We start from the raw sequence: 27,347 nt of genomic DNA, 5'->3' as shown, positions 1-27,347 counted from the left end.
CCAATCAAAAATGGGCACATAGTGCATTTGGACAATGCTTGATATTTCACAATTATTCAATTATTTATCTCAAGAAAAATGAAATGTTATTCGTTATGATAGATGCGTAGATATATTTCCTATCAATTGATGCAAAAACCTTTGCGATCTATTGAGAAATGCTCGAGTTATAAACGTTCCAAATCTTGCATTTTTTCCTACTTGTTCAGTGCCTAGATTTCCATTTCACCCCCTATATCTTCCGGTTAGACGTAGTCCTACGTCAAAAAATCGTAAGGGTGGAATGAAATGGTGAATTTACTCGACATGTTCAACTTCGGATCGGTGCCTATGGATCATTTCTGCAGTCAAATCAACAGCTGTCCAATATCGATCAGCTTTTCCAGCGATTTTCAGCAACGTACTTTCGTCTTCTGTAACAGGCATTAAATCAACCAGAAATACAGAGAAAAGAGACAGCTGTACAGGTACCTCGCCGCTCTTCAAGTCTCCGAAGACCGCCGATAAGGTTTGACCCGTACCAGCTGTATTAAGAGGGGAGATGTAGGGAACATGGACATCCCTTACGACCATGATCAACATCAATACTGCTGAGCTCACTGTTGGCAGCTAAGCCCGTAGTCACCCGTAGATGTTCGCAACAGCATAAACAAAACAATAACATTGTAATCGCACGATGTACACAGTATGTTTTTAGTCCGTCTAATAAAATAGTTTTAATTAGGTTCGTGCGTGTTTCATTTGTACGTTATGTACACGGCCACTCCGACACCGCGTACGTAAAAAAAAAGTACCAGTTAAATATATGTATTTTACATTTAATAAAAACAGGAAGTGGGTTATATCTATGGTATAACCGCAAGGGTGACGTAGGACTATCGTTGATTTAGAGATCATTTGTTTGAAGTTGAATCTGAATGAATGAATATTTGGGGGACTTCGAAAACGAGAGCTTACGTTGGAGGCACAAGGTTTTATGCATCCAATATTGGATACGGAAATATCCTACTGATGGGGAAGAATAATCTTCAGAAGCTATCCTGTTAATTGCGATTGATTGAAAAATCACAAAACCAAATGTATTTGGTCACAGTGTTACATGGATAGAAAACATTCAAATAAACTTTTTCACATGAATGTAATTTTAAATTCCCAGAGGAACTGGCAGATTATTTTCAGTAACGATTAGATATTTCCACATTTTCCTCGATACTGGAAGCCCACACATTTGGTCACAGTGTTACATGGATAGGAAACATTCAAATTCTTGAGTGGTAACGATTTGGAAGATTTCAGGAAGCTTGAAATAAAGACGACTAGTCTTGAGGAGTGAAACTAGTGAAGTGAACATTTAAACAAAATAACAAACTAGGTTGCTAGGGGTCTAAGGTTGGTAGTCGGTACAAATAAACATAGGGTTGCTTAGACTGGATGACTACACTTCAACACCCCCTCTCAAACAGTTAATCCTAGGTTTGATCGTAGAGCCTTGAAACAGGTAGACTCCAACGGCTTGGTAAATATATCCGCTATCTGATCTTCGGTCTTGATAGGTTCGATTTTCAGGGATCCAGACGCCACGTGATCACGGAGGAAGTGATGCTTGACGTCGATATGCTTGGTGCTCTTCATCTCCAAATTCTTCGCCATGTAGATGCAGCCCCTGTTATCTTCGTAGATAGTAACCGGTGCGCTAGCTTATCTGATCTTCGGTCTTGATAGGTTCGATTTTCAGGGATCCAGACGCCACGTGATCACGGAGGAAGTGATGCTTGACGTCGATATGCTTGGTGCTCTTCATCTCCAAATTCTTCGCCATGTAGATGCAGCCCCTGTTATCTTCGTAGATAGTAACCGGTGCGCTAGCTTTTTGCAGATCCTCCAGAACTCCGTTCAGCCAAATCGCTTCAGTCGCCACCAGACTCAGAGCTACATATTCTACCTCGCTGGATGATGTTGCTACTGTCTGCTGCTTCTTTCTACACCAGGAGACGGGACATCCGAACACCTTGAACAGGTAACCGCTAACAGATTTCCTATCGGTGACATCGGAGGCCTAATCCGCATCCGCGTACCCGACCAATGGTACGCTCGATTCCTCTCGCCGGAATAGTAGCGTCATACCTCTGGTTAATTGAATGTACCGGACCACGTGCTTCAGTGCTTGCCAGTGTTGAGTCGTAGGGTTTTGCTGGAAACGACCCAGATATCCAACCGGAAAACATACGTCAGGTCGAACACACAGCATGAGATACATATGGCTCCCAAAAGCTCGCGATATGGTTCGTCGGTGCGTTGGCCTGTCGGTTCCAGTGAGAGGCCTTTCTCCATCGGAACTCTGACCGGATTGCAAACTTGACCAGGCTTCGCTTGAACTCCATCCGGAACGGCCATGTAGATGGTTTCCTTCAAACTTCCATGCAGGAAAGCAGTCCGTACATCCATTTGATGAAAATGATACTTATGATGAACTCCGACGGCCAGCACAGCTCGGATTGTGGCCAGCCTTGCCACCGGTGCGTAGGTTTCCTCGAAATCTTGTTCCGGCTTCTGGAGATAGCCCTTCGCCACTAAACGTGCTTTGTAGCGAACGGGCCTACCATTGTCGTCCTCCTTCAGTCTGAAGACCCATTTCGATTTGAGGGGTTTCACGTCAGCCTGGCACGTCGTTAACTGCCACACGTTGTTCCTCTTCAGAGAGCCTAGTTCGCTTTTGACTGCACGTAACCAATCCTTGCTGTCATCTCGTCCAGCTATCTCATCATAGCTTTGTGGAGTATCTATGGAAAGTAGACCGCCAGAAGTTGCTCCGTAACAGGTAAAGTAATCAAATAACTTACCAGGGAGCGTGCGCTCCCGTTCGCTGCGCCTCACTTGCGTTTGTCCGTCGGACTCGCAGTGTTCTGGTTGCGAAGGGAGCGCTGGTGGTGTCGGATCGTCAGGCTCGTCTGGTTGAGCTTCGTCGTCGGACTGCGGATCTTCTTCTTGGGAATCGTTACCTGATTCTGCCACGTCAGCTTGTACATCTTCAGCTTCCCCCTCTTGTTCAAGCGGGAATACGACGACCAGGGGAGCTTGTGATGATTCATCTGGTTCTGCACCATAAGGAAAACGTGTTTCGTCAAACTTGACATCTCGGGCTACGATGATCTTCCGATGCTTTCTGTCCCAGAGCCTGTAGCCATTAGGGGCATACCTCATCATGACTACCTCCACGCTTTTCGGATCGAGCTTCTTCCTTGTCTGGCTTGGAATCCACGCAAATGCCTTGCATCCGAATATGCGAACCTTCTCTACACTTGGCTTCGTACCGAACCACAGTTCAGCTGGCGTCTTTTCACACTGGAGGCTTGCCGTAGGACTTCGGTTCAGCAGGTACACTCCGGTGTAGGCGGCTTCAGACCACAAATTCTTTGGGACTTGTGAATCGAAGAGCATAGCACGTACCTTCTCGATGAGCGTCCTGTTGAAACGTTCTGCTACACCGTTCTGCTGGGGAGTATAAGCGACCGTTGGCTCCACTTGAATGCCTTTGGATCTGTACCACGCCTTCTGTTCGTTGGAGCAGTACTCCCTTCCTTGATCTACGGTCAGTCTGGAAATCGCCTTGCCTGTCGCCGCTGTAGCCATTGCTTCGAACTCACGGAATTTCTCGAAAACTTGGGACTTCTTCTTCATCAGGTAGATAACCACGAAGTCCGTGTGTTATCGATAAATGAAACAAAATATCGCGACCCGTCCCACGCCGGTGGATCAATAGGACCACAGACGTCCGAGTGGATTCGTTCCAAAACCCGGGTTGCTCGCTGTCTAGTTCCGCTGAAAGGTTCGCGGCTCTGCTTACCTTGTATACAGGGATCGCAGAACCCAATGGCCTTTGGTTTCACGTTGATGCCATTCACCATGTTGTGCTGCACCAGTTTTGCCATCGCCATTTCATTGAGATGGCCAAGTCGACGATGCCACAATCCGCTCACCTCTGCATCGCACATGTTTGCTGCCGGTGGATCCACGTTGATTTCCAGCTCATACAAACTGCCCTTCAAATGGGCTGTGGCAATCACTTGGTTCTCCTTCCGTAACACTGCTTGACGACCATCAAACAGCACCGAAATTCCAGCAATTGCCAGTCGTTTAACGGACATCAGGTTATCCCGTAGGTCGGGGATATACAGCACCTCGTTGATATTTACCCGAATACCTTTGTTGCTGCAGCCATCGATCACGCCCTTCGTTCTCGCCACGAGTGTTTCGCCGTCCTTGGCAACTTGAATAACGATCGGCTCAGCCAGTCTTGAAGACGACGAAAATACCCTTCCGATTCAGGTCCTGCGTCACCAGAGACTTCTTAGCAAAGGAATTTTCGAGAGCTTGCCACATTTTTTTTCGCAGAAGTTTTATCTAGAACGATTTCCAGGAAGTCATCGCCAAGGAAACCGATCAACAGTGACTTCGCTTTTCTGTCCGTCTCGTCAAATTTCGTCTTCACCGCGGCCTCCGCAGTGTCCGCTGGGGGATCATCTGTCAACGTCTTGACCACTCCTTGTGCGTCCAGGAACATCCGTACCCGGAAACTCCAGTTGTGAAATCCTGGACCTCCGCTGAACTGGGGTATTCCGTGCACCGAATCCTTGCTTGAAGTACCCATTGTAGAGACGTAATAGTTTGAGCAATTCACCATACCTTGCAAATAGTAAACATTGCACTAAGAGATATCATACCTTCCCATATCAATGTATATTGACCTATGAAAAAGCAATCCAAAAAAAAAAAGTACACGAAAAAATCCTAAAGCTAGTGAAGGTTTCATCCCAGAGTCAGGTGGCAGATACATTAACTAAAGCCTTAGGCAAAGTCTTGTTTGTTGAACATCGTAGAGGATTAGGACTGGTGAACTTGAGAGGAGGTGTAGAGACGTAATAGTTTGAGCAATTCACCATACCTTGCAAATAGTAAACATTGCACTAAGAGATATCATACCTTCCCATATCAATGTATATTGACCTATGAAAAAGCAATCCAAAAAAATTAAACAAAACGTATTAAATAACAGTCCGAGTATTTTTCGCGTTTTTAATCGAAACATCGTATAATGTTGACTGTTCCTATCCCGGGATCGATTGTTAAGTAACTACACCCATAACCTCTTGAGTGGTAACAATTTGGAAGATTTCAGGAAGCTTGAAATAAAGACGACTAGTCTTGAGGAGTGAAACTAGTGAAGTGAACATTTAAACAAAATAACAAACTAGGTTGCTAGGGTTCCTCGATACTGGAAGCCCACCAGTGGTTAATGCTAACTCGATAACCGTCTGTTAATAGCACTTGATTGAAACATATTTGGTCACAGTGTTACATGGATAGAAAACATTCAAATAAACTCTTTCACATGAATGTATTTTTAAATTCCCAGAGGAACTGGCAGATTATTTTCCGGATCTTTCTCGATGCTAAATGGCATCCAAACGGAAAGAATTCCGCGCGTGTATGTGTGTGTGTGTGTGTGTGTGTAGCGGCTGCTTCGAGATCTTCCCGGGGAACCGTTTGTGGCATCACTCTCCTCCTGATGGATTCCCTTCTGGCCTAAGGTGCACAAACAGGCTCTTGGTGACACCGAAGCCTTCACCACAACAGCGACAACATGCTCCAATCGCTGTTCAATTTGAACTGAGTGGATTTCCGAGCGGCGCTCGCTTATATACCGATTGGTGATTTCAATAGCCTGTTTTGAAAGCAATTTTAAGACTATTGAAACAAGTTTTTGGATCAGAAAGTAACAAGTATAGAATGCGTAGACATTTTATCTTCCGAATGAAGTGTTTATCATACCATTTCGTTCAGTTGTTTAGGAGCTATTAACGCTCAAAATCTCGGTCTCCGGCGTAACGCTTTCGTTTTCGAAACTTTGTTTTTACACCCCGGTATAGAAATGAAAGACGTAGTCCTACGTCAATAAACAAAACGTATTAAATAACAGTCCGAGTATTTTTCGCGTTTTTAATCGAAACACCGTATAATGTTGACTGTTCCTATCCCGGGATCGATTGTTAAGTAACTACAGGTTATGGACCCGCACGAAATGGCCGAAGAAAGCGTCGAAAGAATTGGAATCCGGCAGTTTGCAGGAGCTGGCTATGCGGAATGGAGTTATCGAATGGAGGTTATGCTCGACGAAAAAGGTTTGCTGGAACATGTGAAGGGGGAACAGCCGGAGGAGCCGGAGGATGAATGGAAACGGGATGACAAGAAGGCAAAAGGCTTGGTCATACGGTGTATCCATGACGATCTTCTCGACATGACTCGTGACTGTACCACGACCTTCGATGTGTGGAAGGTCTTGAAGGACACATTCAACCGGTCGAGTGTAGCCAAACGTTTGTTGTTGGAAATGGAGCTACATAACCTCAAACTTCGTGAAGATGAAAAACTGCAAACATTCTTCATGCGTTTCGAAAAAATCATCCGGGAGCTGCGCGACGTTGGGAAAGAGTTCGATGAAATTGATAAGGTGGTGCGATTGTTGATGTTGTTGCCGGAAAAGTTTCGACCGGTCATTGCTGCGTTGCAAACTATGGACGAAGAAGCTTTGACTTTGACGAAGGCAAAATCTATTTTCTTGGAGGAGGAACTCCGTATGAGCGCTGCTAGTTGTTCGATATCGGAAGATGCATCGTCGCAGGCGACTTCATCAGCTATGAGCCTACAAGGACGAAAGCAGAAAGTGGTAAGACAGAAACGCAAGTGCTTCATCTGTGAATCTGAACAGCATCTGATGGCAAATTGTCCGCAAAAAGCGAGTACCGGCACAGACGGCAGAGCAGCAGTTGTCAAAAGCGAGGATAGAGCATTTGCCATGGCAGTCCACAGTTCCAGCTTCTCGCAGGTGAGCGAAACTTGGTTCATTCTCGATTCAGGGTGTTCTGAACACCTCGTTAACGATGTAACGCTGTTTTCCGGTGTGGCGGAGTTGACGTCACCGTTTCAGATCGCCATCGCTATGGATGGTGTAAAGATGTGTGGCACCATGGGTGGCCACATAGTGGGATGCATAGCGGATGGAGAGGAGGAAGTAAAGGTGACTCTTCATGACGTGATTTATGTTCCGGAATGCAGGGATAACTTGTTGTCGGTGCAAAAACTGATAGAACGTGGCAACAAAGTCGTCTTTGACAGGCAGGGCGCTAGTATTTCGAAAAACGGAGTGGTGTTTGCTCGAGCTGTTGTGAAGAACGGCATCTACTGGTTGAGGATTAAAGCACAGCGGCGATTATCAGCGCAAGCAGCAGTGGCCGAAGTGAACGTCAATTCCATATGGCATCGTCGTCTAGGACATCTCAACATGGAGAGTGTCTGCTCACTTGTTCGACACGGCATGGTCACTGGTGTAGAAGACAAGTTGTCTGAAAAGTTGGATTTTTGTGAGGATTGTGCCCGCGCAAAGCAGACGAGAGCACACATCGGTGGTACACGAACCAGAGCCACAAAACCGCTTGAGCTAGTACACAGTGACGTGTGCGGTCCAATCACGCCCACCACCTATGATGGGTATAAATACTATATAACGTTTACCGACGACTGGACGCACATGGTTGTTGTGTATCTGATGAGGACGAAAGATGAAACTTTTTCGAAATTGAAGGAATTCCACGCAATGGCAACGACGCATTTTGAGACCAAAATGAAGCGAATCCGGTGCGACAATGGCGGAGAATACCGAAGCAGAGAGATGAAGGAATTCTGTGTTGCTGAGGGTATTACGCTCCTTACACTCCAGAGTTAAACGGTGTGGCTGAGCGAATAAATCGCACCCTCTGCGAAAAGACTCGTGCGATGTTGTTCGATGCCGCCTTGGACAAAAGGCTGTGGGGTGAAGCAATGAACACCGCTGTTTATCTCACCAATCGGAGCCCAACCCGAGCTGTGCAGGGAAAGACACCATTTGAAGGTTGGTTTTCAAGAAAGCCGGACTTGTCGAATCTCAGAATTTTTGGATGTCAGGCGTTCTCGACGATCCCGAAGGAACAAACGAAGAAACTCGACGATCGCTCCGTGGAATGTGTTTTTCTCGGTTACGGGGTGAATTGTTGGAGACTGTGGGATGCCGCCAGGCAGAAAATCATTTGTTCGCGGAGTGTAAAGTTTAACGAGCTGAAAAAAGGTGCGATCAGAAATCAAGTTCATGAAGAACTACCTCTTGTGGTTGACGTGAGTGACATTGAAGCTAGTAAGAGACCTGAAAACGAAAATCAAGATCCGGACGAATTTTTGTCAGTTGGGGATGGGTTTGATGATATGGAAGACGTTTTTCCGGAAGAAGTGCAATATCCAGAGGAGGAGCCACCGGAAGATAGCCAAAATCCAGGACGAAACCGTCAGCCGCCTACCTGGATGAGAAGCGGGGAGTACGATCTTTCGGCGAACCTTGCAATGGCCCTTGAATGCTTCGTTTCGGATGCACCGGAATCATATCAGGACATTAAAGGTCGAGTGGATGAAGATCAGTGGATGCAAGCGGTCAAATCGGAGATGGAAGCATTGGAAATGAATGAAACGTGGACGGTTGTGAAAGATCCGGGAAACGTAAAGGTCATTAGCTCAAAGTGGGTGTTTAAAAGAAAGGACACAGGTGATGGAAATCTAAAGCAATGCAAGGCGCGACTGGTGGCACGTGGATTTCTGCAGAAACGTGGAGTGGATTTTGCAGAATCGTATGCACCAGTAGCTCGTCTTCCCACGATACGATTTGTGTTGGCTCTTGGCGTGCAAAACGTTTTTCACTTCCGACATCTTGACGTTAAAACTGCGTTTCTCAATGGAATGCTCAAAGAAGACGTGTATATGCACCCACCCGATGGAACGATCTTGAGGCCGGGGTGTATTTTGAAGTTGCGTCGCTCATTGTATGGCTTGAAGCAGAGCCCAAAATGTTGGAATGATCGGTTCCATGACTTCATCACCAGCTTAGGCTTCCGGCAGTCAGCAGCAGATGTTTGTCTATACTATAAAATCAATGGGGATACTGTTGTTTACTTGGTAATATATGTGGACGATATGTTGTTGTGCGGAAGCAATGCAGCGGTAGTAGATGAAGTACGTGACAGTCTTGCTGGAGAGTTTCGTATGACGGATCTGGGGGAACCAAGCAACTTCATAGGACTTTGTATTCGTATGTATCCAGAGAAAGGAGTTTAGCAGATCGATCAAGGAGCTTATACCGAGCGGTTGCTGGAGAAATTCGGAATGTCTGGATGCAATACCGCAGCGACCCCAATGGAACAAAACCTGAAGCTAAAGCCTGGCGTTGGAGATGATAAAGTCGACGAGCCCTACCGTGAACTGGTAGGCAGTCTGATGTACCTTATGTCAGGTACCCGACCCGACATATGCTTTGCGCTGACGTACCTATCTCGTTTCCAGGAGAACCCGACGCAAGAGCATTGGCAGTGTTTAAAGCGAATTTTGCGGTACCTTAGTGGGACTATCAACGTTGGCCTTCTCTACACAAAACATCAAGACGATCCGGCAATCAGCTGCTACGTTGACGCAGATTGGGCCAACGGCCTTGTGGATCGAAAATCAACAACTGGATTCTTCATTAAGGTTTATGGAAACATCGTACAATGGTGCAGCCGTAAACAGGCCATTGTAGCTCTCTCTAGCTGTGAAGTCGAGTATGTTGCAGCTTGCGACGCCGCAAAGGAAGTGCTGTGGCTACTTAAAGTCATGGCTGATTTGAATCTCCAGGTACAGCTTCCGGTGAAAATGTACGAGGATAATTCCGGATGCATTAATGTTTCGGAAAATCCTGAAACACGACGATCAAAGCATTACGATGTGCGCTACCATTTTCTGCGAGAAAAAGTACACGAAAAAATCCTAAAGCTAGTGAAGGTTTCATCCCAGAGTCAGGTGGCAGATACATTAACTAAAGCCTTAGGCAAAGTCTTGTTTGTTGAACATCGTAGAGGATTGGGACTGGTGAACTTGAGAGGAGGTGTAGAGACGTAATAGTTTGAGCAATTCACCATACCTTGCAAATAGTAAACATTGCACTAAGAGATATCATACCTTCCTTTATCAATGTATATTGACCTATGAAAAAGCAATCCAAAAAAATTAAACAAAACGTATTAAATAACAGTCCGAGTATTTTTCGCGTTTTTAATCGAAACATCGTATAATGTTGACTGTTCCTATCCCGGGATCGATTGTTAAGTAACTACACCCATAACCTCTTGAGTGGTAACAATTTGGAAGATTTCAGGAAGCTTGAAATAAAGACGACTAGTCTTGAGGAGTGAAACTAGTGAAGTGAACATTTAAACAAAATAACAAACTAGGTTGCTAGGGTTCCTCGATACTGGAAGCCCACCAGTGGTTAATGCTAACTCGATAACCGTCTGTTAATAGCACTTGATTGAAACATATTTGGTCACAGTGTTACATGGATAGAAAACATTCAAATAAACTCTTTCACATGAATGTATTTTTAAATTCCCAGAGGAACTGGCAGATTATTTTCCGGATCTTTCTCGATGCTAAATGGCATCCAAACGGAAAGAATTCCGCGCGTGTATGTGTGTGTGTGTGTGTGTGTGTAGCGGCTGCTTCGAGATCTTCCCGGGGAACCGTTTGTGGCATCACTCTCCTCCTGATGGATTCCCTTCTGGCCTAAGGTGCACAAACAGGCTCTTGGTGACACCGAAGCCTTCACCACAACAGCGACAACATGCTCCAATCGCTGTTCAATTTGAACTGAGTGGATTTCCGAGCGGCGCTCGCTTATATACCGATTGGTGATTTCAATAGCCTGTTTTGAAAGCAATTTTAAGACTATTGAAACAAGTTTTTGGATCAGAAAGTAACAAGTATAGAATGCGTAGACATTTTATCTTCCGAATGAAGTGTTTATCATACCATTTCGTTCAGTTGTTTAGGAGCTATTAACGCTCAAAATCTCGGTCTCCGGCGTAACGCTTTCGTTTTCGAAACTTTGTTTTTACACCCCGGTATAGAAATGAAAGACGTAGTCCTACGTCAAAACAGTAGTAAGAAAAAAATCATTGCGGCCCGCGGCTTTAATGAAAAGTGCAAATGGGAGAAATTTCGTTGACGGTAAAAATTACCATATGTATCGATACGATAAACATGAACAAGATTAAATCCGGCTTTGGTATATCTGAAATACGGATTAGCCTAATAAAATGAACAAATGGGATAAAAAGATCAATTTGATTATTTTTACATTAACCGACATCTTTTTACAACCATATAAACCCATCTCAAACATTTTCAGCTTTCGGAAAGTGTTAATCTGCATTTCCTCAGCTTGTTGGAAGCCCTCAAAGAAACTCGCTCAACCATGCTAGCAAAGCTACTGCCCTTATGGACTCCTGTGCTGACATCCAATGCCCAACTATCCGGCACACTTCATGTGCGTCTTCAGAACTGCCGTGACGCTGTTCCAAACGCATCTGACCAAGAATGCCATGCTTCTGAAGCATTACTAAAGTGGCTACAACGTCTACAGTTCAAAATGGGTCAAATCGAGCTGCAATCGTCAACAGCAACACAGTTCTACTCTATATAATGGAAAACGTCTTTCTGTTGACATTTACATTAGCCACATTGGAATAATACAAATCATCTGGATTCTATTCAACAGTTATTTATTTATATATCACATTCAGTTATCATCACTACTTGTATCATCTTCGTCATCAGTGACTTCACGATAAGACACCAAATCACTCATCACAGATTGTTGTGCGGTGTTCATCATACTCTCCTTAATTTCCTCACGTCGTTTCAGTCGCTCTTCGGCGTATTTTTTCTCTAAACGCTGTAGACTTCTATTCTTCTCTAGTTGAATTTGTATTGACTCTTCAAGTGAAAGTAATTTCACAGGAGCGTGAATTGATGGCGAAGGAGTGGCTGATGTGTTTTCCCAGGATTTCACATGCCAATTCTTTCTCTTGTCTGGATCATGTACGTTGGATTTTGTTGTTCTAAATGGTAAATACTTTTGCGTGTGAACCTTGTTTTTTTCCCTTTGGCAATAACCTTTAACATAGCCGTTTACTATGGGATCGTCAGATGTTTCTTCATGCTGTCTTTTTTTAAGCAAATCGCCGAACTTATGAATGGTTTGCGCCAACTCAAGCTCAATTACATCTGCGCAGGATTCCAGCTCGTCTTGTTTTATATCTTTTTGAGTTTTCGTCGGAGCCATCTCTTTTTCAGCGTTTTCGTTACAATTGGCAGAGGCTTTTTTTATTTTTATTGTTGAAGTTTCATCCACATCGCAATTATGATCACTATCAGTGTTCGTTTCGTTTTGTTTATTCCACTCCAGATTGTTCAATACATTTTGTTCGCCCAGAATAATGCCTGAAGTAGGTTCACGCTTAATACTTCCATGATTTCCTAGCTGTTCCACGATTCGTTCGTAAAAACTACGAATCTTGACACCCTTGTCTGGTAATTTTGAAAGTCGTTTCCTATAATAAGACATGTAAGAAATAATATCATAAACGTTCCTAAAAGAACTTTGCTGAGATTTTAAAGCCAAAAACACACTCTAGTTGTATAATTTTCAATACAAATTTGTTTACAGAAGACCGTAAGCAATGAATCACAATAAAACATGTATAATAATGTATATAGTTGGTATTTTAGAAATAAACAACTATCGACTTGACAAAATGTTTAAAGAACACTGTTTTTATACGCATAAGATGCGAACAACATAAAATATAAGTGAAAGCTATATACTGATTCACCTCATATAAATTTTGAGACTTGTTTAGATTGTCTAAATCCGTAAAATTAGGAAAGTAAACCGCAAAACATTTTAAACCTAAGTTTATTTTCAATAGAAATTCAAAAGGAAAACATTGGAGAAGCAGCAACATCTGCGTACCTGTTCCGAAGCAAGAATTCTTGTCGTATTTTCAAGTCCGTAAGCTCTGCTCTGTTTAGCTTGCTGATATCGTCAATATATCCCTGCTTTTCTTTTCGATTATTGGGCATTACATTGACGGAATTTAACATCATCCTTTGAAAAAAAAAATAGATCAACCTGTAGAATAACAAACTTCCGACAAAATTACGAATGTTGCAACAGTAGTGACAGTAAATCGATATAGGATTATTATCATTATAAAAGGTGGACCAATGTTGACAGTAATCGAAAAAGGAAAGCGATTATGTAAAGGCGTAGGTTGGCCTAAAAGACGCGTTGTGCATTGCGTCGCGTTTACAGCTTCTTTTCAAGATGTGTGATTTCATATTGATGCACACAATTAAGTGCGATTCACATACAACATCCACGTCACGTTCACGTCCCGTCACGTCACGTTACGTCAATTATTCTACCATACAATTCTTAAGAAAACAATCAGATACACCGGCAACGTAACGGTTCGTTAGCAAACGTCCAACGAAAATGACCAGCAGGATTTGTAGAAAAGAATAATTCACGGAGACGGACGGTTCGTTGGGTTTTTGTGTCTCCGCTTTGTTTTGATTTTGGTTATATTGACGTAGGACTACGTCTAACCGGAAGATATAGGGGGTGAAATGGAAATCTAGGCACTGAACAAGTAGGAAAAAATGCAAGATTTGGAACGCTTATAACTAGAGCATTTCTCAATAGATCGCAAAGGTTTTTGCATCAATTGATAGGAAATATATCTACGCATCTATCATAACGAATAACATTTCATTTTTCTTGAGATAAATAATTGAATAATTGTGAAATATCAAGCATTGTCAAAATGCACTATGTGCCCATTTTTGATTGGTCCATTTTGTGCTCCTCAAATCGTACCGACCAAAACGGGCAACCAGAGCAGCAGCGAAATAGAATGAAGCACGATTGGAAAGGAAAAAGAAAAAAGACGGGTGGGTAATGTCGGGGACATAACCGGAGTGACGTAGGACTATACAAAGGGGACAGCTTTTGTTAAATATATATTTTAAATATATTGTTTTATTTTCTTCTCCTACGTGAATACCTACCTATCTACCTTAAAAATGGATTAGTTTACTGTTTACTCTTTATGAATATGTTGATGGTTCTGAAAAGAACCTTTGGTGTTGTGTTTTTGTTATCACTCGATATTCCCATCTTGTTCGGTTAAACCTTCCTGTTTAGCTATTGCGTTTGCCACTCGGCACAGCTTTCACAGTTGGAAAATTTCTTCCCATCCAGCTTGTGACATGTTGTTCAGTAAATTACATTTAATGCGACGTGCCGGAGAAACAATTTGACACTCACTGAAACTAATTGTTGCCTTCATGAGCGCCGAACCGAAGCTGCTCTGTTCTTGATGCGGGTTTTCTGATTGTCGTGAGCAGCTTTGCAAGCCAACTCGAGCACTCCGACGGCCGAAACTCTATAATCGCTGTTAGGTATACTGGTGCTCCGGCACCAATCCGTTCGGCCTAGTTACCCTTGCGGAGCAATCAGTGAATGCGACCAACAGGGAACTGGAGACCTGCACGGTTCGAGTGAGACTTTGCCTTTTCCTTAACTTGTCCTCCTTTGTTACGTCCATGATGCCGATGCCGTACAACCACACGGGTTTACGGGTTGAAAGAAAATAAGATATTTTTTTGGGGTCCGCGTGTTTTATACTCTAGCGGTACACACTCACAGGATAGAGACAAATTGGCAGACTCAGCCAGAGGGGCGAGTCCAACGAGACGAACGAATGAGCGTTAAAAGGCAGTGATGGCAAAAAAATACATTCATTACGATTTGTTCGCTCGTTGGATTCACATGCAGGCTAAAAAGGGTCCTTTTCAGGATCACAAAATTATCTTCAATCTAAAGAGTTTATTGTTTTGTTATCACTCGATCCCCATCTTGTTCGGCTAAACCTTTCTGTTTAGCGATTGCATTTGCCACTCGCCACAGCTTTCACAGTTGAAAAATTTCTTCCCATCCAGCTTGTGACATATTTTACAGTAAATTCAATGGCACGTCGCATTACCACCACTCAGTATCGGATTGGAGGTAATTTTAACCTGTAATTGAACATTTGCGATGACAGCGGTACAGTGTCGACTTTCAATGTGGGGTCATAATTTGGACCCCGAACTCTATGTTTACAAAAATGTCCAACTAAATATGTCGCATTACAGGTCCGTCCAATTAGCTAAATGTCGAGATAAGAGTAAATTACTGTACTTTCAATCTAAAAGCAATTTAAGAATTGGTGAAAATCAATAAGAACAGAACAACTGCCAAATTCACATACTCATCATATCCTGGCAAACAAATTATGAAAAAAGACGGGTGGGTAATGTTGGGGACATAACCGGAGTGACGTAGGACTATACAAAGGGGACAGTTTTTGTTAAATATTTATTTTAAATATATTTATTTTCTTCTCCTACGTGAATACCTACCTATCCACCTGAAAAATGGATTAGTTTACTGTTTACTCTTTATGAACATGTTGGTGGTTCTGAAAAGAACCTTTGGTGTTGTGTTTTTGTTATCACTCGATATCCCCATCTTGTTCGGTTAAACCTTCCTGTTTAGCTATTGGGTTTTCCACTCGCCACAGCTTTCACAGTTGGAAAATTTCTTCCCATCCAGCTTGTGACATGTTGTACAGTAAGTTACATTCAATGCGACGTGCCGAAGCACCACTCATTGTCGCATTGGAGCCGATTTTAACCTGTAATTGAACATTTCCGATGACAGTGGTACAGTGTCGACTTTCAATGTGGGGTCATAATTTGGACCCCGAACTCTATGTTTACAAAAATGTCCAACTAAATATGTCGTATTACAGGTCCGTCCAATTAGCTAAATGTCGAGCTAAACATAAATTACTGTACTTTCAATCTAGAAGCAATTCAAGAATTGGTGAAAATTGAATAATCGGGAAAGTCCTCAACCATCAATAAGCTCAGAACAACTGCCAAATTCTCATACTCAACAGATCCTGGCAAACAAAATATGAAAAAATCAATTTGTGTTTTATTATTATTTTGGATATCATTTTAGAAAGCATTGAACTGTATTTCCTGAACTCTTTTTTGAAAGGTTTTATGGCCCTGATAAGCGCCGTGTTTTATGGAATGGTTCCAATTTAGAAAACTTTGTACTCGTGGTTTTGAAAAAAAAAACATTTCGAACGCCCTCGATGCCGCCTTGTTCTGGATTTGCCACCAAAGCAGATTGTATAAAGAACAAACTTTTTTCTTCTGCTACCTGATGCCGTTTTGCGATTGCGTTTGCCACTCGCCACTCGCTGCAACTGCTTGTTGTCTTGATGTCCACCGAACCGGATGTGTTCTGTTCCGAATGCGGGTTTTCTTATCATCGCGAGCAGCTTTGCCAGCTAACTCGATCACTTCGGCGGCCGAAACTATATAACGCCGGCTAGGTGGACTGGTGCACTGGTACTAACGCGCTCGGCCTAGCTACCCTTGAGGGGAACTCCAGATCAACACGGTTCGAGCGGGATTTTGCCTTTCTCTTCACTTTTCCTCCTTTACCATGTCCAGACATGGTTGTTTGGGTTGGTTTGTTGATGTGTTGTGATGCGAACCGATGTGGTGTACGGTTTGAATGAGAATGATCGTTACGGAAGGAAGGAAGGAAGGAAGGTATTGTATTATAGAGACTTTAAACTTTTGCAGTTCATTCGTCTCTAGCCTTGAGAAAGGCCCTTTGAAAACTCTACTCTACTCTACTCCAGCGCTACCACCTCCGCCCTCTTGCCTTGAGAAAGGCACTCGATCCCTCGCCGTCCAGCTCGTCCAGCAACGATGTTGTCCAGTCGGTGTCCACACAAAGAATGATCGTTACGGCAGCGGAGCGGGGATTTTTAAGCTGACTGGCTGGCTCGAGAATTACGCATGTGTGAGACTGCGACCAATGTTTCGTTCATATTTTTTCTTTTTCCTTTCCAATCGTGCTTCATTCTATTTCGCTGCTGCTCTGGTTGCCCGTTTTGTTCGGTACGATTTGAGGAGCACAAAATGGACCAATCAAAAATGGGCACATAGTGCATTTGGACAATGCTTGATATTTCACAATTATTCAATTATTTATCTCAAGAAAAATGAAATGTTATTCGTTATGATAGATGCGTAGATATATTTCCTATCAATTGATGCAAAAACCTTTGCGATCTATTGAGAAATGCTCGAGTTATAAGCGTTCCAAATCTTGCATTTTTTCCTACTTGTTCAGTACCTAGATTTCCATTTCACCCCCTATATCTTCCGGTTAGACGTAGTCCTACGTCAAAATCAATTTGTGTTTTATCATTATTTGGGATATTGTTTTAGAAAGCATTGAACTGTATTTCCTAAACTCTTTTTTGGAAGGTTTAATGGCCCTGAAAAGCGCCTTGTTTTATGGAATGGTTCCAATTTAGAACCACTAAGTACTCGTGGTTTTGAAAAAAACCATTTCGAACGCCCTCAATGCCACCTTGTTCTGGATTTGCCACCAAAGCAGTTTGTATAAAGAACAAACTTTTTACTTCTGCTACCTGATGCCGTTTTGCGATTGCGTTTGCCACTCGCCACTCGCTGCAACTGCCTGTTGTTGTCTTGATGTGTTCTGTTCTGAATGCGGTTTTTCTTATCGTCGCGAGCAGCTTTACCAGCCAACTCGATCACTTCGGCGGCCGAAACTATATAACGCCGGCTAGGTGGACTGGTGCACTGGTACTAACGCGCTCGGCCTAGCTACCCTTGCTGAGCAATTGGCGGATACACCTACGAGGAACTGCACACCTGCACGGTTCGAGTGGGACTTTGCCTTTCCCTTAACTTGTCCTCCTTTGTTACGTCCACGATGCCGATGCCGTACAACCACACGGGTTTACGGTTTGAAAAAAAATAATATATTTTTTGAGGTCCGCGTGTTTTATACTCTAGCGGTACACACTCACAGGATAGAGACAAATCGGCAGACTCAGCCAGAGGGGCGAGTCCAACGAGACGAACGAATGAGCGTTAAAAGGGAGCGATGGCAAAAACATACATTCATTACGATTTGTTCGCTCGTTGGATTCACATGCAGGCTAAAAAGGGTCCTTTTCAGGATCACAAAATTATCTTCAATCTAAAGAGTTTATTGTTTTGTTATCACTCGATATCCCCATTTTGTTCGGCTAAACCTTCCTGTTTAGCGATTTGTTGCCACTCGCCACAGCTTTCACAGTTGGAAAATTTCTTCCCATCCAGCTTTGTGACATGTTGTACAGTAAATTACATTCAATGCGACGTGCCGAAGCGCCACTCAGTGTCGCATTCCAGACGATTTTAACCTGTAATTGAACATTTGCGATGACAGTGGTACAGTGTCGACTTTCAATGTGGGGTCATAATTTGGACCCCGAACTCTATGTTTACAAAAATGTCCAACTAAATATGTCGCATTACATGTCCGTCCAATTAGCTAAATGTCGAACTAATTGTAAATTACTGTACTTTCAATCTGGAAACAATTTAAGAATTGGGGAACATTAAATAATCAGGAAAGTCCCCAACTATCAATAAACTCAGAACAACTGCCAAATTCACATACTCATCGTATCCTGGCAAACAAATTATGAAAAAATCAATTTGTGTTTTATTATTATTTTGGATATTGTTTTAGAAAGCATTGAACTGTATTTCCTAAACTCTTTTTTGGAAGGTTTAATGGCCCTGAAAAGCGCCTTGTTTTATGGAATGGTTCCAATTTAGAAAACTAGGTACTCGTGGTTTTGAAAAAAAAAACCATTTCGAACGCCCTCGATGCCGCCTTGTTCTGGATTTGCCACCAAAGAGGTGTGTATAAAGAACAAACTTTTTTCTTCTGCTACCTGATGCCGTTTTGCGATTGCGTTTGCCACTCGCCACTCGCTGCAACTGCCTGTTGTCTTGATGTCCACAGAACCGAATGTGTTCTGTTCCGAATGCGGGTTTTCTTATCGTCGCGAGCAGCTTTACCAGCTAACTCGATCACTTCGGCGGCCGAAACTATATAACGCCGGCTAGGTGGACTGGTGCACTGGTACTAACGCGCTCGGCCTAGCTACCCTTGCGGGGAACTCCAGATCAACACGGTTCGAGCGGGATTTTGCCTTTTCCTTCACTTTTCCTCCTTTACCATGTCCGGACATGGCTGCTTGGGTTGGTTTGTTGATGTGTTGTGATGCGAACCGATGTGGTGTACGGTTTGAATGAGAATGATCGTTACGGCAGCGGAGCGGGGATTTTTAAGCTGACTGGCTGGCTCGAGAATTACGCATGTGTGAGACTGCGACCAATGTTTCGTTCATTTTTTTCTTTTTCCTTTCCAATCGTGGTTCATTCTATTTCGCTGCTGCTCTGGTTGCCCGTTTTGGTCGGTTCGATTTGAGGAGCACAAAATGGACCAATCAAAAATGGGCACATAGTGCATTTTGACAATGCTTGATATTTCACAATTATTCAATTATTTATCTCAAGAAAAATGAAATGTTATTCGTTATGATAGATGCGTAGATATATTTCCTATCAATTGATGCAAAAACCTTTGCGATCTATTGAGAAATGCTCGAGTTATAAGCGTTCCAAATCTTGCATTTTTTCCTACTTGTTCAGTGCCTAGATTTTCATTTCACCCCCTATATCTTCCGGTTAGACGTAGTCCTACGTCAAAAGGTCCTTTTCAGGATCACAAAATTATCTTTAATCTAAAGAGTTTATTGTTTTGTTATCACTCGATATCCCCATCTTGTTCGGCTAAACCTTCCTGTTTAGCGATTGCGTTTGCCACTCGCCACAGCTTTCACAGTTAGAAAATTTCTTCCCATCCAGCTTGTGACTGTGACTGTGAGTTACTGTACAACATAAATTATTTTTAATGCGACGTGCCGAAACACCACTCAGTGTCGCATTGGAGGCGATTTTAAACTGTAATTGAACATTTGCGATGACAGTGGTACAGTATCCACTTTTAATGTGGGGTCAAAATTTGGACCCCGAACTCTATATTTACAAAAATGTCCAAATAAATATGTCGCATTACAGGTCCGTCCAATTAGCTAAATGTCGAGCTAAATGTAAATGACTGTACTTTCAATCTAAAATCAATTTAAGAATTGGTGAAAATTGAATAATCGGGAAAGTCCCCAACCATCAATAAGCTCAGAACAACTGCCAAATTCTCATACTCAAACAAATTATCTCCTGGCAAACAAATTATGAAAAAATAAAGTTGTGTTTTATTATTATTTGGGATATTGTTTTAGAAAGCATTGAACTGTATTTCGTAAACTCTTTTTTGGAAGGTTTAATGGCGCCATGTTTTATGGAATGGTTCCAATTTAGAAAACTTAGTACTCGTGGTTTTGAAAAAAAAGTCACAGGAGGGTTGTGTCCGAGACACGACCGCATAGTTGATGTAGGATTCCGTTAGGCTATCTGTTGGTTTTGGATATGTTTGAAGAATTACATCGTTAAACCCTTTGATAATGATTTGGTGGTCCTGAAAAGAGCCTTTTTGTTTGGTTGTTGGGTATTGTTTGTTCACTCCACCAGTGTTTACCGAGTGATGATGACAGAAGGATGGTAAATAGTCGTTGGATGTCGCGTATCAGATAAAAGATACCGGAGTGGATCGAGATATGATGAAAATCGCCCTCTGTGATCCTAGACGAGATGCATCCTGTGTTATGTATGGATGAAACAAAGAAAAAAAAAACTCATCAATGTAATATGAAATAATCACCAATACCGAACACAATAATCATTTTTTCTCATCATTAAGAACATAATACTTTAATATAGAGAAAAAAATATTTGAAATAGTAAAGGTAATTTTATTTTATAATTTTAACTTTCTGAGTGTTTATTCAACTCAATGCGAATTTTAATGGGACTAACAACACTTAATACTATATGTAGAGTATATGGGAAATCACTACCCTCCTCTAATTTTCTTCACTTTTCCATTATTTCTCGCCGTATAAACTTTCCTTGGGTGAAAATGAACACAACAAAACAGACGGCTCAAACCAAACGACTCATTCTCGAGCCGAAACACACCTTGGTTTTTACTTATGAAAATTGAAATAAATCGTTTCATATATCAAGTCATTTTTAACAAAACTGCTACCATATACAATTTTACGCTTACACTTGTGCTAAATTTTTCACAGTACACGATCGGTCATTGATATGAAATTTCACGAAGCGACCAACATTAAAGTTCTAAATTTAAATTTTATTTGCTAGAATTAATCGTATCACTCATCTTACTTGCAATATAAAAATGCCCCGAATTGCATATACTTGCAATGACGATTTCCCCCAGGCAGCTTGGTTTTGATGTCTCTGTTAGGGACCCGTCACATGTGTCATCAATTTCGACCAATCAGAAGTGGATATTTCCGTTAGGATAGGGTTTGAGATTTTTCAATTGTTCGATAGTTAGTTTCATTACATATATTTTTTTCTTCAATATGAAAAATTGTTATGGAGTGCCGAAATCGATTGACGCGAAAATTTCATCAATCCATCATGGAATGACTGAGCAATAAGCGTTTGAAATTGGACAATTTTCACGATGTGCTCGATTGTCGACTTTCAATTTGTACCCCAATATGTTCCCGAAAGACGTAATCCTACGTCAAAACCATTTCGAACGCCCTCGATGCCGCCTTGTTCTGGATTTGCCACCAAAGCAGTTTGTATAAAGAACAAACTTTTTTCTTCTGCTACCTGCTGCCGTTTTGCGATTGCGTTTGCCACTCGCCACTCGCTGCAACTGCCTGTTGTTATCTTGATGTCCACCGAACCGAATGTGTTCTGTTCTGAATGCGAGTTTTCTTATCGTCGCGAGCAGCTTTGCCAGCCAACTCGATCACTTCGGCGGCCGGAACTATATAACGGCGGCTAGGTGGACTGGTACTAACGCGCTCGGCCTAGCTACCCTTGTGGAGCAATTGGTGAATACACCTACGGGGAATTGCAAACCAACACGGTTCGAGCGGGATTTTGCCTTTCTCTTCACTTTTCCTCCTTTGCCATGTCCAGACATGGCTGCTTGTGTTGGTTTGTTGATGTGATGTGATGCGAAACGATGTGGTGTACGGTTTCGATGAGAATGATCGTTACGGCAGCGGAGCGGGGATTTTTAAGCTGACTGGCTGGCTCGAGAATTATGCATGTGTGAGACTGCGACTAATGTTTCGTTCATTTTTTTTCTTTTTCCTTTCCAATCGTGCTTCATTGTATTTTGCTGCTGCTCTGGTTGCCCGTTTTGGACGGTACGATTTGAGGAGCACAAAATGGACCAATCAAAAATGGGCACATAGTGCATTTGGACAATGCTTGATATTTCACAATTATTTAATTATTTATCTCAAGAAAAATGAAATGTTATTCGTTATGATAGATGCGTAGATACATTTCCTATCAATTGATGCAAAAACCTTTGCGATCTATTGAGAAATGCTCGAGTTATAAGCGTTCCAAATCTTGCATTTTTTCCTACTTGTTCAGTGCCTAGATTTTCATTTCACCCCCTATATCTTCCGCTTAGACGTAGTCCTACGTCAAAAGTACGGTTACCCGAACAATGGAATCAACACAATCAGGAGCATCCAACCAAGCATCGAACACTACCATGATGCTTATGCAGATCCTGATTCAACAGCAAACGTTGATGACGAAACTCACAGATCAGATGTCAGCGACCCAGCTGGCCCTCAATGAGTTATCGAGAGTGGAAATCGCGCTAGATTTGCTCTCCAGTAACATCATCGAATTTGTCTATGATCCGAAACATGGGTGCACCTTCGATACGTGGTACTCGTGATATATCGATTTATTCGACAAAGACGAAGGCAAGTTGAATGAGGCAGCAAAAGTCCGGTTCCTTCTAAGGAAACTGAATCCATCAGCACATGAGCGATACACCAGCTTTACTCTTCCGAAAGTGCCAAAGGACTTCACGTTCCAGAAAACCATCGAGAAGTTAAAAACCTCTTTCGGGGCGACAACCTCCATCTTCCACCGACGCTACCAGTGTCTGCAAACTTCCAAAGACGATTTTGTTTCATACTCCTGCAAAGTGAACAAAGCATGTTGGAACTTCAAGCTGGGTGATTTGACGGAAGAGCAGTTCAAAACGCTTATCTTTTGTATCGTCTGATAACCAAGCTGAATGACATGGCGGACATAATCTTGGAAAGAGTCGTCGAAGAGTGTCAGAGCATGGTTAACCTCAAAAAGGACACCAGCCTCGTGGAAAAATTTTCTGCGTCGGTAGCAGTACATGCGGTTCATCAGCAGGGCAGCTCTAGGTTCAACGGAAGCCGCAAAAACCCAAGCACGAGTTCAAACAGCAGACGTTCGGTAGTGGATTTATCAACGAGCAGCCTAAAACACCATGTTGGTCATGCGGGGGCATGCATTTTTCGAAGAATTGTCAGTTTCGGGGACATCAGTGCCGTGACTGCAAGAAAAAGGGACATAAGGAAGGATACTGCGCCTGCTTCTCTAATAGCGAATTCGTTTTTAAAACTGAGTCAGTGCCACACTGACTCTGTAATAAAAAAACGTTTTCAGTTTCACGAATGCGGTGGTTTGTTGGTGTGCGTTATATAGTCTGATTTGTTTATATTTGCGACGACAAATGTACAGTGTCGACGTCTGGTGGCGATATTAGTGCTTGGGAGGTAAATTATTCTCTATCAGATAAGAAGGGCCAAGTGCAGTGTAAAAATATAAAAGTTTGAATGACATTTTTTACTTCATATTGTTTGATTACCTAACACATGTAGTCCTGACACTCACTTAACCATTTGTCGATGCATTTCCTGTTTGTTCCACAAATAATTACTATTATAATATAAAATCTTCGTTAGACACAGTTTTCGTTCAATGTTTCTGCTATATCGGAAAAAAAACCCTCTTATGCCATCACATAAAATAAATATTCGATACGTTAAAGTAAATTTTCATTCATCATTTTGATTTTGAGAGCATGTTTATTCCTCCTGAATATCCATAATAATTTTCGCCTCCCAATGAAAGCACACGGAGCTTAATGCCGTCTACACGAATATACTCTTCAAAATCAGAATCCGAATTGGATTACGATTACAATAATACAAAAACAAGAGCAGTAGCTTTTCCATTTTCATAGTCTTCATTTCTAGATTTTCCAAAACAATACTCGGAACTTGACAGTTCAGTATAGTTGTATTGGTGAACCCGAGTGCCAACCCGTGAAGCATCTCAGAGCGAAACTAGCAGCTTTCGGGGCGAACTAGTGCGACACTGAGTGCGCAACTGAGTGAATAAAAAAACGTTTTGACAGCAGTTAGTGCGGCACTGGGGTTGAAACTGAACAAAAACGAATTCGCTATAAGGGTGGGTTGAGACTAGTGATATATTCATGTGAAGAAATATGTTGAGATTTATAGAAATCGCATCAACTGTTTACACTAGCGTGAACTTCTATAATGAATATATTCATATTTTCGGTGAATTTATTCACCTGAAGTAGAACTGCATCCAACTTTAGTGATTTCTCACCAGTGAGAAATTCACAAGCGTTTACTTATGCTGAATTTATTCAAGTTATATATACCTCGAATAAGTGTATCATATTTATTCTCACCCGTTTACACCTATATTCACGTGAATAAATCCATCTATAGCTATAGATCTCCCTACTGTAAACCCGCCATAAGAAATCAGCTTACGTCAAGAAGAATGTAGGAGAGAGCAAGAAGGAAGTGAATATTGTTTCCGTCATAAATATCAGCCAGGGGAGAAATTTTGCCGAGGTCCGGATGAATCATGTTCCGACAGGACTAGAGATCGACTCAGTATCGGATATTACCATCATATCCGAGCAACTTTGGAAGCAGATTGGTCAGCCTCCGGGAGTCCAACCCTCCTGCAGAGCTAAAACCGCTTCTGGAGAACCACTGGACCTTATATTGGAATTCTGGTGTGACGCGGAAATTGGCGGCATTTCGAAACGAGGTTTGTGCCGTGTAGCACCCGCTAACCTGAGTCTGAATATTTTAGGTGCAGACTGGATTGAATTGTTTGGGCTGTAGGACATCCAGTTCAGATCATTCTGCCGCAAAGACAGCGGTTCATCCTCAAATGGCGTTCGGGCGCTGCAATCGCAGTTCCCCAAGGTGTTCACCAGCAACTTGGGTCTATGCATCAAAACAAGAGTTCGGCTCACACTGAAAGGGGACCCAAAACCAATTTTCCGTCCTAAACGTCCCGTGGCATACAGCGGCAGAATGCTGTGGAAGACGAAATTCAGCGTCTACAGAACCTGGGCACCATTCGAACCTGTCGACCATTCTGACTGGGCAGTACCAATCCTGGTTATGCGCAAATCAAATAGCACCGTCCGCATTTGTGCTGAGTTCTACACCGGGCTCAACTACGCTTTAGAGCCGAACCAGTATCCATTACCACTACCTGAGGACATTTTCGAGAAAATGGCAGGCTGCAGTTGGTATAGCCACATTGATTTGTCGGACGCATACCTCCAGGTGGAAGTCGATCCCAGAGACCAGCATTTACTCACCATCAACACGCATAAGGGATTGTTTCGCTACACCCGTATTACCCCGAGCATCAAGTCAGCGCCGGGGGCATTTCAACAGTCCCGGAGATGCGCAAACTACGGTACCCGATGGACCAACTACTAAAAGCTAGCGTGAAATGGGAATGGTCAGATGCATGTAAGCGCTCGTTCGATCGATTCCGTGACATTCTGCAGTCTCCGCTAGCACTTGCCCACTACAATCCAAAACTGGGTCTTATAGCTTCGGCAGACGCTTCACAGCACGGTATTGGCGCTCGCATTCCTCATCAGTTCCCGGACGGAACAGTTAAAGCGATTTCCTATGTTTCTCGCAGTCTCACACCAGCAGAGTCCAACTATAGCCAAATCGAGGAGGAGGGTCTCGCACTCATCTTCACCGTAACTCACTTTCATCGGATGATTTTTGGTCGAAAATTTACACCATAAACCATTGTTGGCCATATTCGGCACCAGAAAAGGAATCCCGGTGTATACCGCGAACAGACTACAGCGTTGGGCACTTACACTTTTACTGTATGATTTCAATATCCAGTACGTCAAAACGGAGAGTTTCGGGTACGCAGATATTCTATCTAGGCTGATCAACACCCATGTTCGGCCGAATGAAGAATACGTCATTGCATCGATCGAGTTGGAGGACTGCATGCAGAACATAATCAAGCAGTCCCTGGAAGATTTCCCCGTCACCTTCAAGATGGTCCAAAATGAAACGCAGTCGGATTCAATTCTCAAACAGGTGGCGCTGTACATACAATCTGGTTGGCTTTCACACAAGTCCGATCTCAGCGACCCTCAGCTGCAACAATACTACCAGCGTAAAGACAGTCTTTCAGTGGTTTCCAACTGCGTGTTGTACGGAGAACGTTCAGTTATTCCATCCAAGTTTCGGACCCGTGTCCTCCGTCAACTCCACAAAGGACACCCCGGCGTGGAGCGTATGAGGTCGGTGGCACGTAACTATGTCTATTGGCCTGGCATCGACGAGCAGATCACGCAGCTCATTCGTTCATGCACCGAATGCTAAGGCAACGAAAACCAGCAGTAAAGTAATCCTGGAGAGTTGGCCTTCGCCGCAAAAACCATGGCAACGCGTACATGCAGATTATGCTGGACCTGTGGACGACTTCTACTACCTTATCGTGGTGGATGCATTCAGCAAATGGCCTGAGGTGATACCAACCAAGCGAATCACCACTGATGCAACGCTCACCATGTTCAGAGAAATTTTTGCAACCCACGGTATGTCACAGACGCTGGTAACTGACAATGGTCGTCAGTTCATCAGCGAGTATTTCGAACGCTATTGTGAGCAGAACGGCATACTCCATCTGAAGACACCGCCATATCACCCACAATCCAACGGTCTTGTTGAACGCTTCGTAGACACGTTCAAGAGGACGTTGAAAAAAATCACATCGGGGGAAGAGGCCCTCCGCGAAGCATGAAGCGTGTCGAAGCGCACCCCAGGGTAAATCACCAGGGGAGCTGCTACTAGGTCGGCAACTCCGAACTTCACTGTTGATGCCACCTACACCATTCCACAAAGTTGCAGATTCCAAGCAGAACGCTCAGTTTAACAAAAAAAATGGTGCAAAACCGATGAATTACGATGTGAAAGAACTTGTCTGTGCAAAAGTACATAGCAATAATGCTTGGTCTTGGGAACCAGGACAAGTATTGGAAAGAGTCGGTCGAGTGCTATACAACGTCTGGCTACAGAGTAAACAGAATCTCATTAGGACTCACTGCAACC

The 27,347-nt window shown here is 42.9% G+C and overlaps 3 protein-coding genes across 7 annotated transcripts in view; 2 read left to right on the top strand and 1 right to left on the bottom strand.

Moving 5' to 3' along the window:
- The window catches only part of LOC129770657 (protein unc-79 homolog), a 200,732-nt gene extending 189,075 nt beyond the window's left edge, over window positions 1-11,657 (top strand). For all 5 annotated transcript variants that reach the window (XM_055773614.1, XM_055773611.1, XM_055773610.1 and 2 more), the window contains one exon: window positions 11,297-11,657. In XM_055773614.1, coding sequence (XP_055629589.1) covers window positions 11,297-11,590 — 294 coding nt within the window. In that variant the 3' untranslated portion in view covers window positions 11,591-11,657. The remainder of the gene's footprint in view (window positions 1-11,296) is intronic.
- On the bottom strand, window positions 11,649-13,134 carry LOC129770658 (DNA-directed RNA polymerase II subunit GRINL1A). Its single transcript, XM_055773618.1, has 2 exons — window positions 12,923-13,134; window positions 11,649-12,500 (listed from the first exon to the last, which is right to left on the bottom strand). Exons 1-2 carry the CDS (start codon window positions 13,054-13,056, stop codon window positions 11,687-11,689), a joined length of 948 nt encoding a protein of 315 aa, XP_055629593.1. The 5' UTR covers window positions 13,057-13,134; the 3' UTR covers window positions 11,649-11,686.
- A 10,047-nt stretch (window positions 13,135-23,181) lies between these two features.
- Window positions 23,182-27,039, top strand: LOC129766362 (uncharacterized protein K02A2.6-like). The gene is made up of 6 exons (XM_055766884.1): window positions 23,182-23,367; window positions 24,711-25,008; window positions 25,117-25,674; window positions 25,725-25,972; window positions 26,127-26,536; window positions 26,583-27,039. The coding sequence occupies exons 1-6, from the start codon at window positions 23,182-23,184 to the stop codon at window positions 27,037-27,039; spliced, it is 2,157 nt and encodes a 718-aa protein (XP_055622859.1).
- Window positions 27,040-27,347: the final 308 nt, after the last annotated feature.

The sequence above is a fragment of the Toxorhynchites rutilus genome, chromosome 2 (genome assembly GCF_029784135.1).
Source record: "Toxorhynchites rutilus septentrionalis strain SRP chromosome 2, ASM2978413v1, whole genome shotgun sequence".
Classification (NCBI taxonomy): domain Eukaryota; kingdom Metazoa; phylum Arthropoda; class Insecta; order Diptera; family Culicidae; genus Toxorhynchites; species Toxorhynchites rutilus.
Note: the sequence above shows the minus strand (reverse complement) of the source record. Positions and strands in the feature narration are given on the sequence as shown.

Excerpts from the sequence above, each read along its gene's own strand:
- LOC129770658 (XM_055773618.1), bottom strand. The coding sequence starts at position 13,056 with ATGATGTTAAATTCCGTCAATGTAATGCCCAATAATCGAAAAGAAAAG. Across the intron at positions 12,501-12,922 it reads GAATTCTTGCTTCGGAACAG|GAAACGACTTTCAAAATTAC; the intron begins GTACGCAGATGT and ends GTCTTATTATAG.
- LOC129766362 (XM_055766884.1), top strand. The coding sequence starts at position 23,182 with ATGGCGGACATAATCTTGGAAAGAGTCGTCGAAGAGTGTCAGAGCATG. Across the intron at positions 25,973-26,126 it reads GTCTCGCACTCATCTTCACC|TACGTCAAAACGGAGAGTTT; the intron begins GTAACTCACTTT and ends TTCAATATCCAG. Across the intron at positions 26,537-26,582 it reads CCCGGCGTGGAGCGTATGAG|ATCACGCAGCTCATTCGTTC; the intron begins GTCGGTGGCACG and ends ATCGACGAGCAG.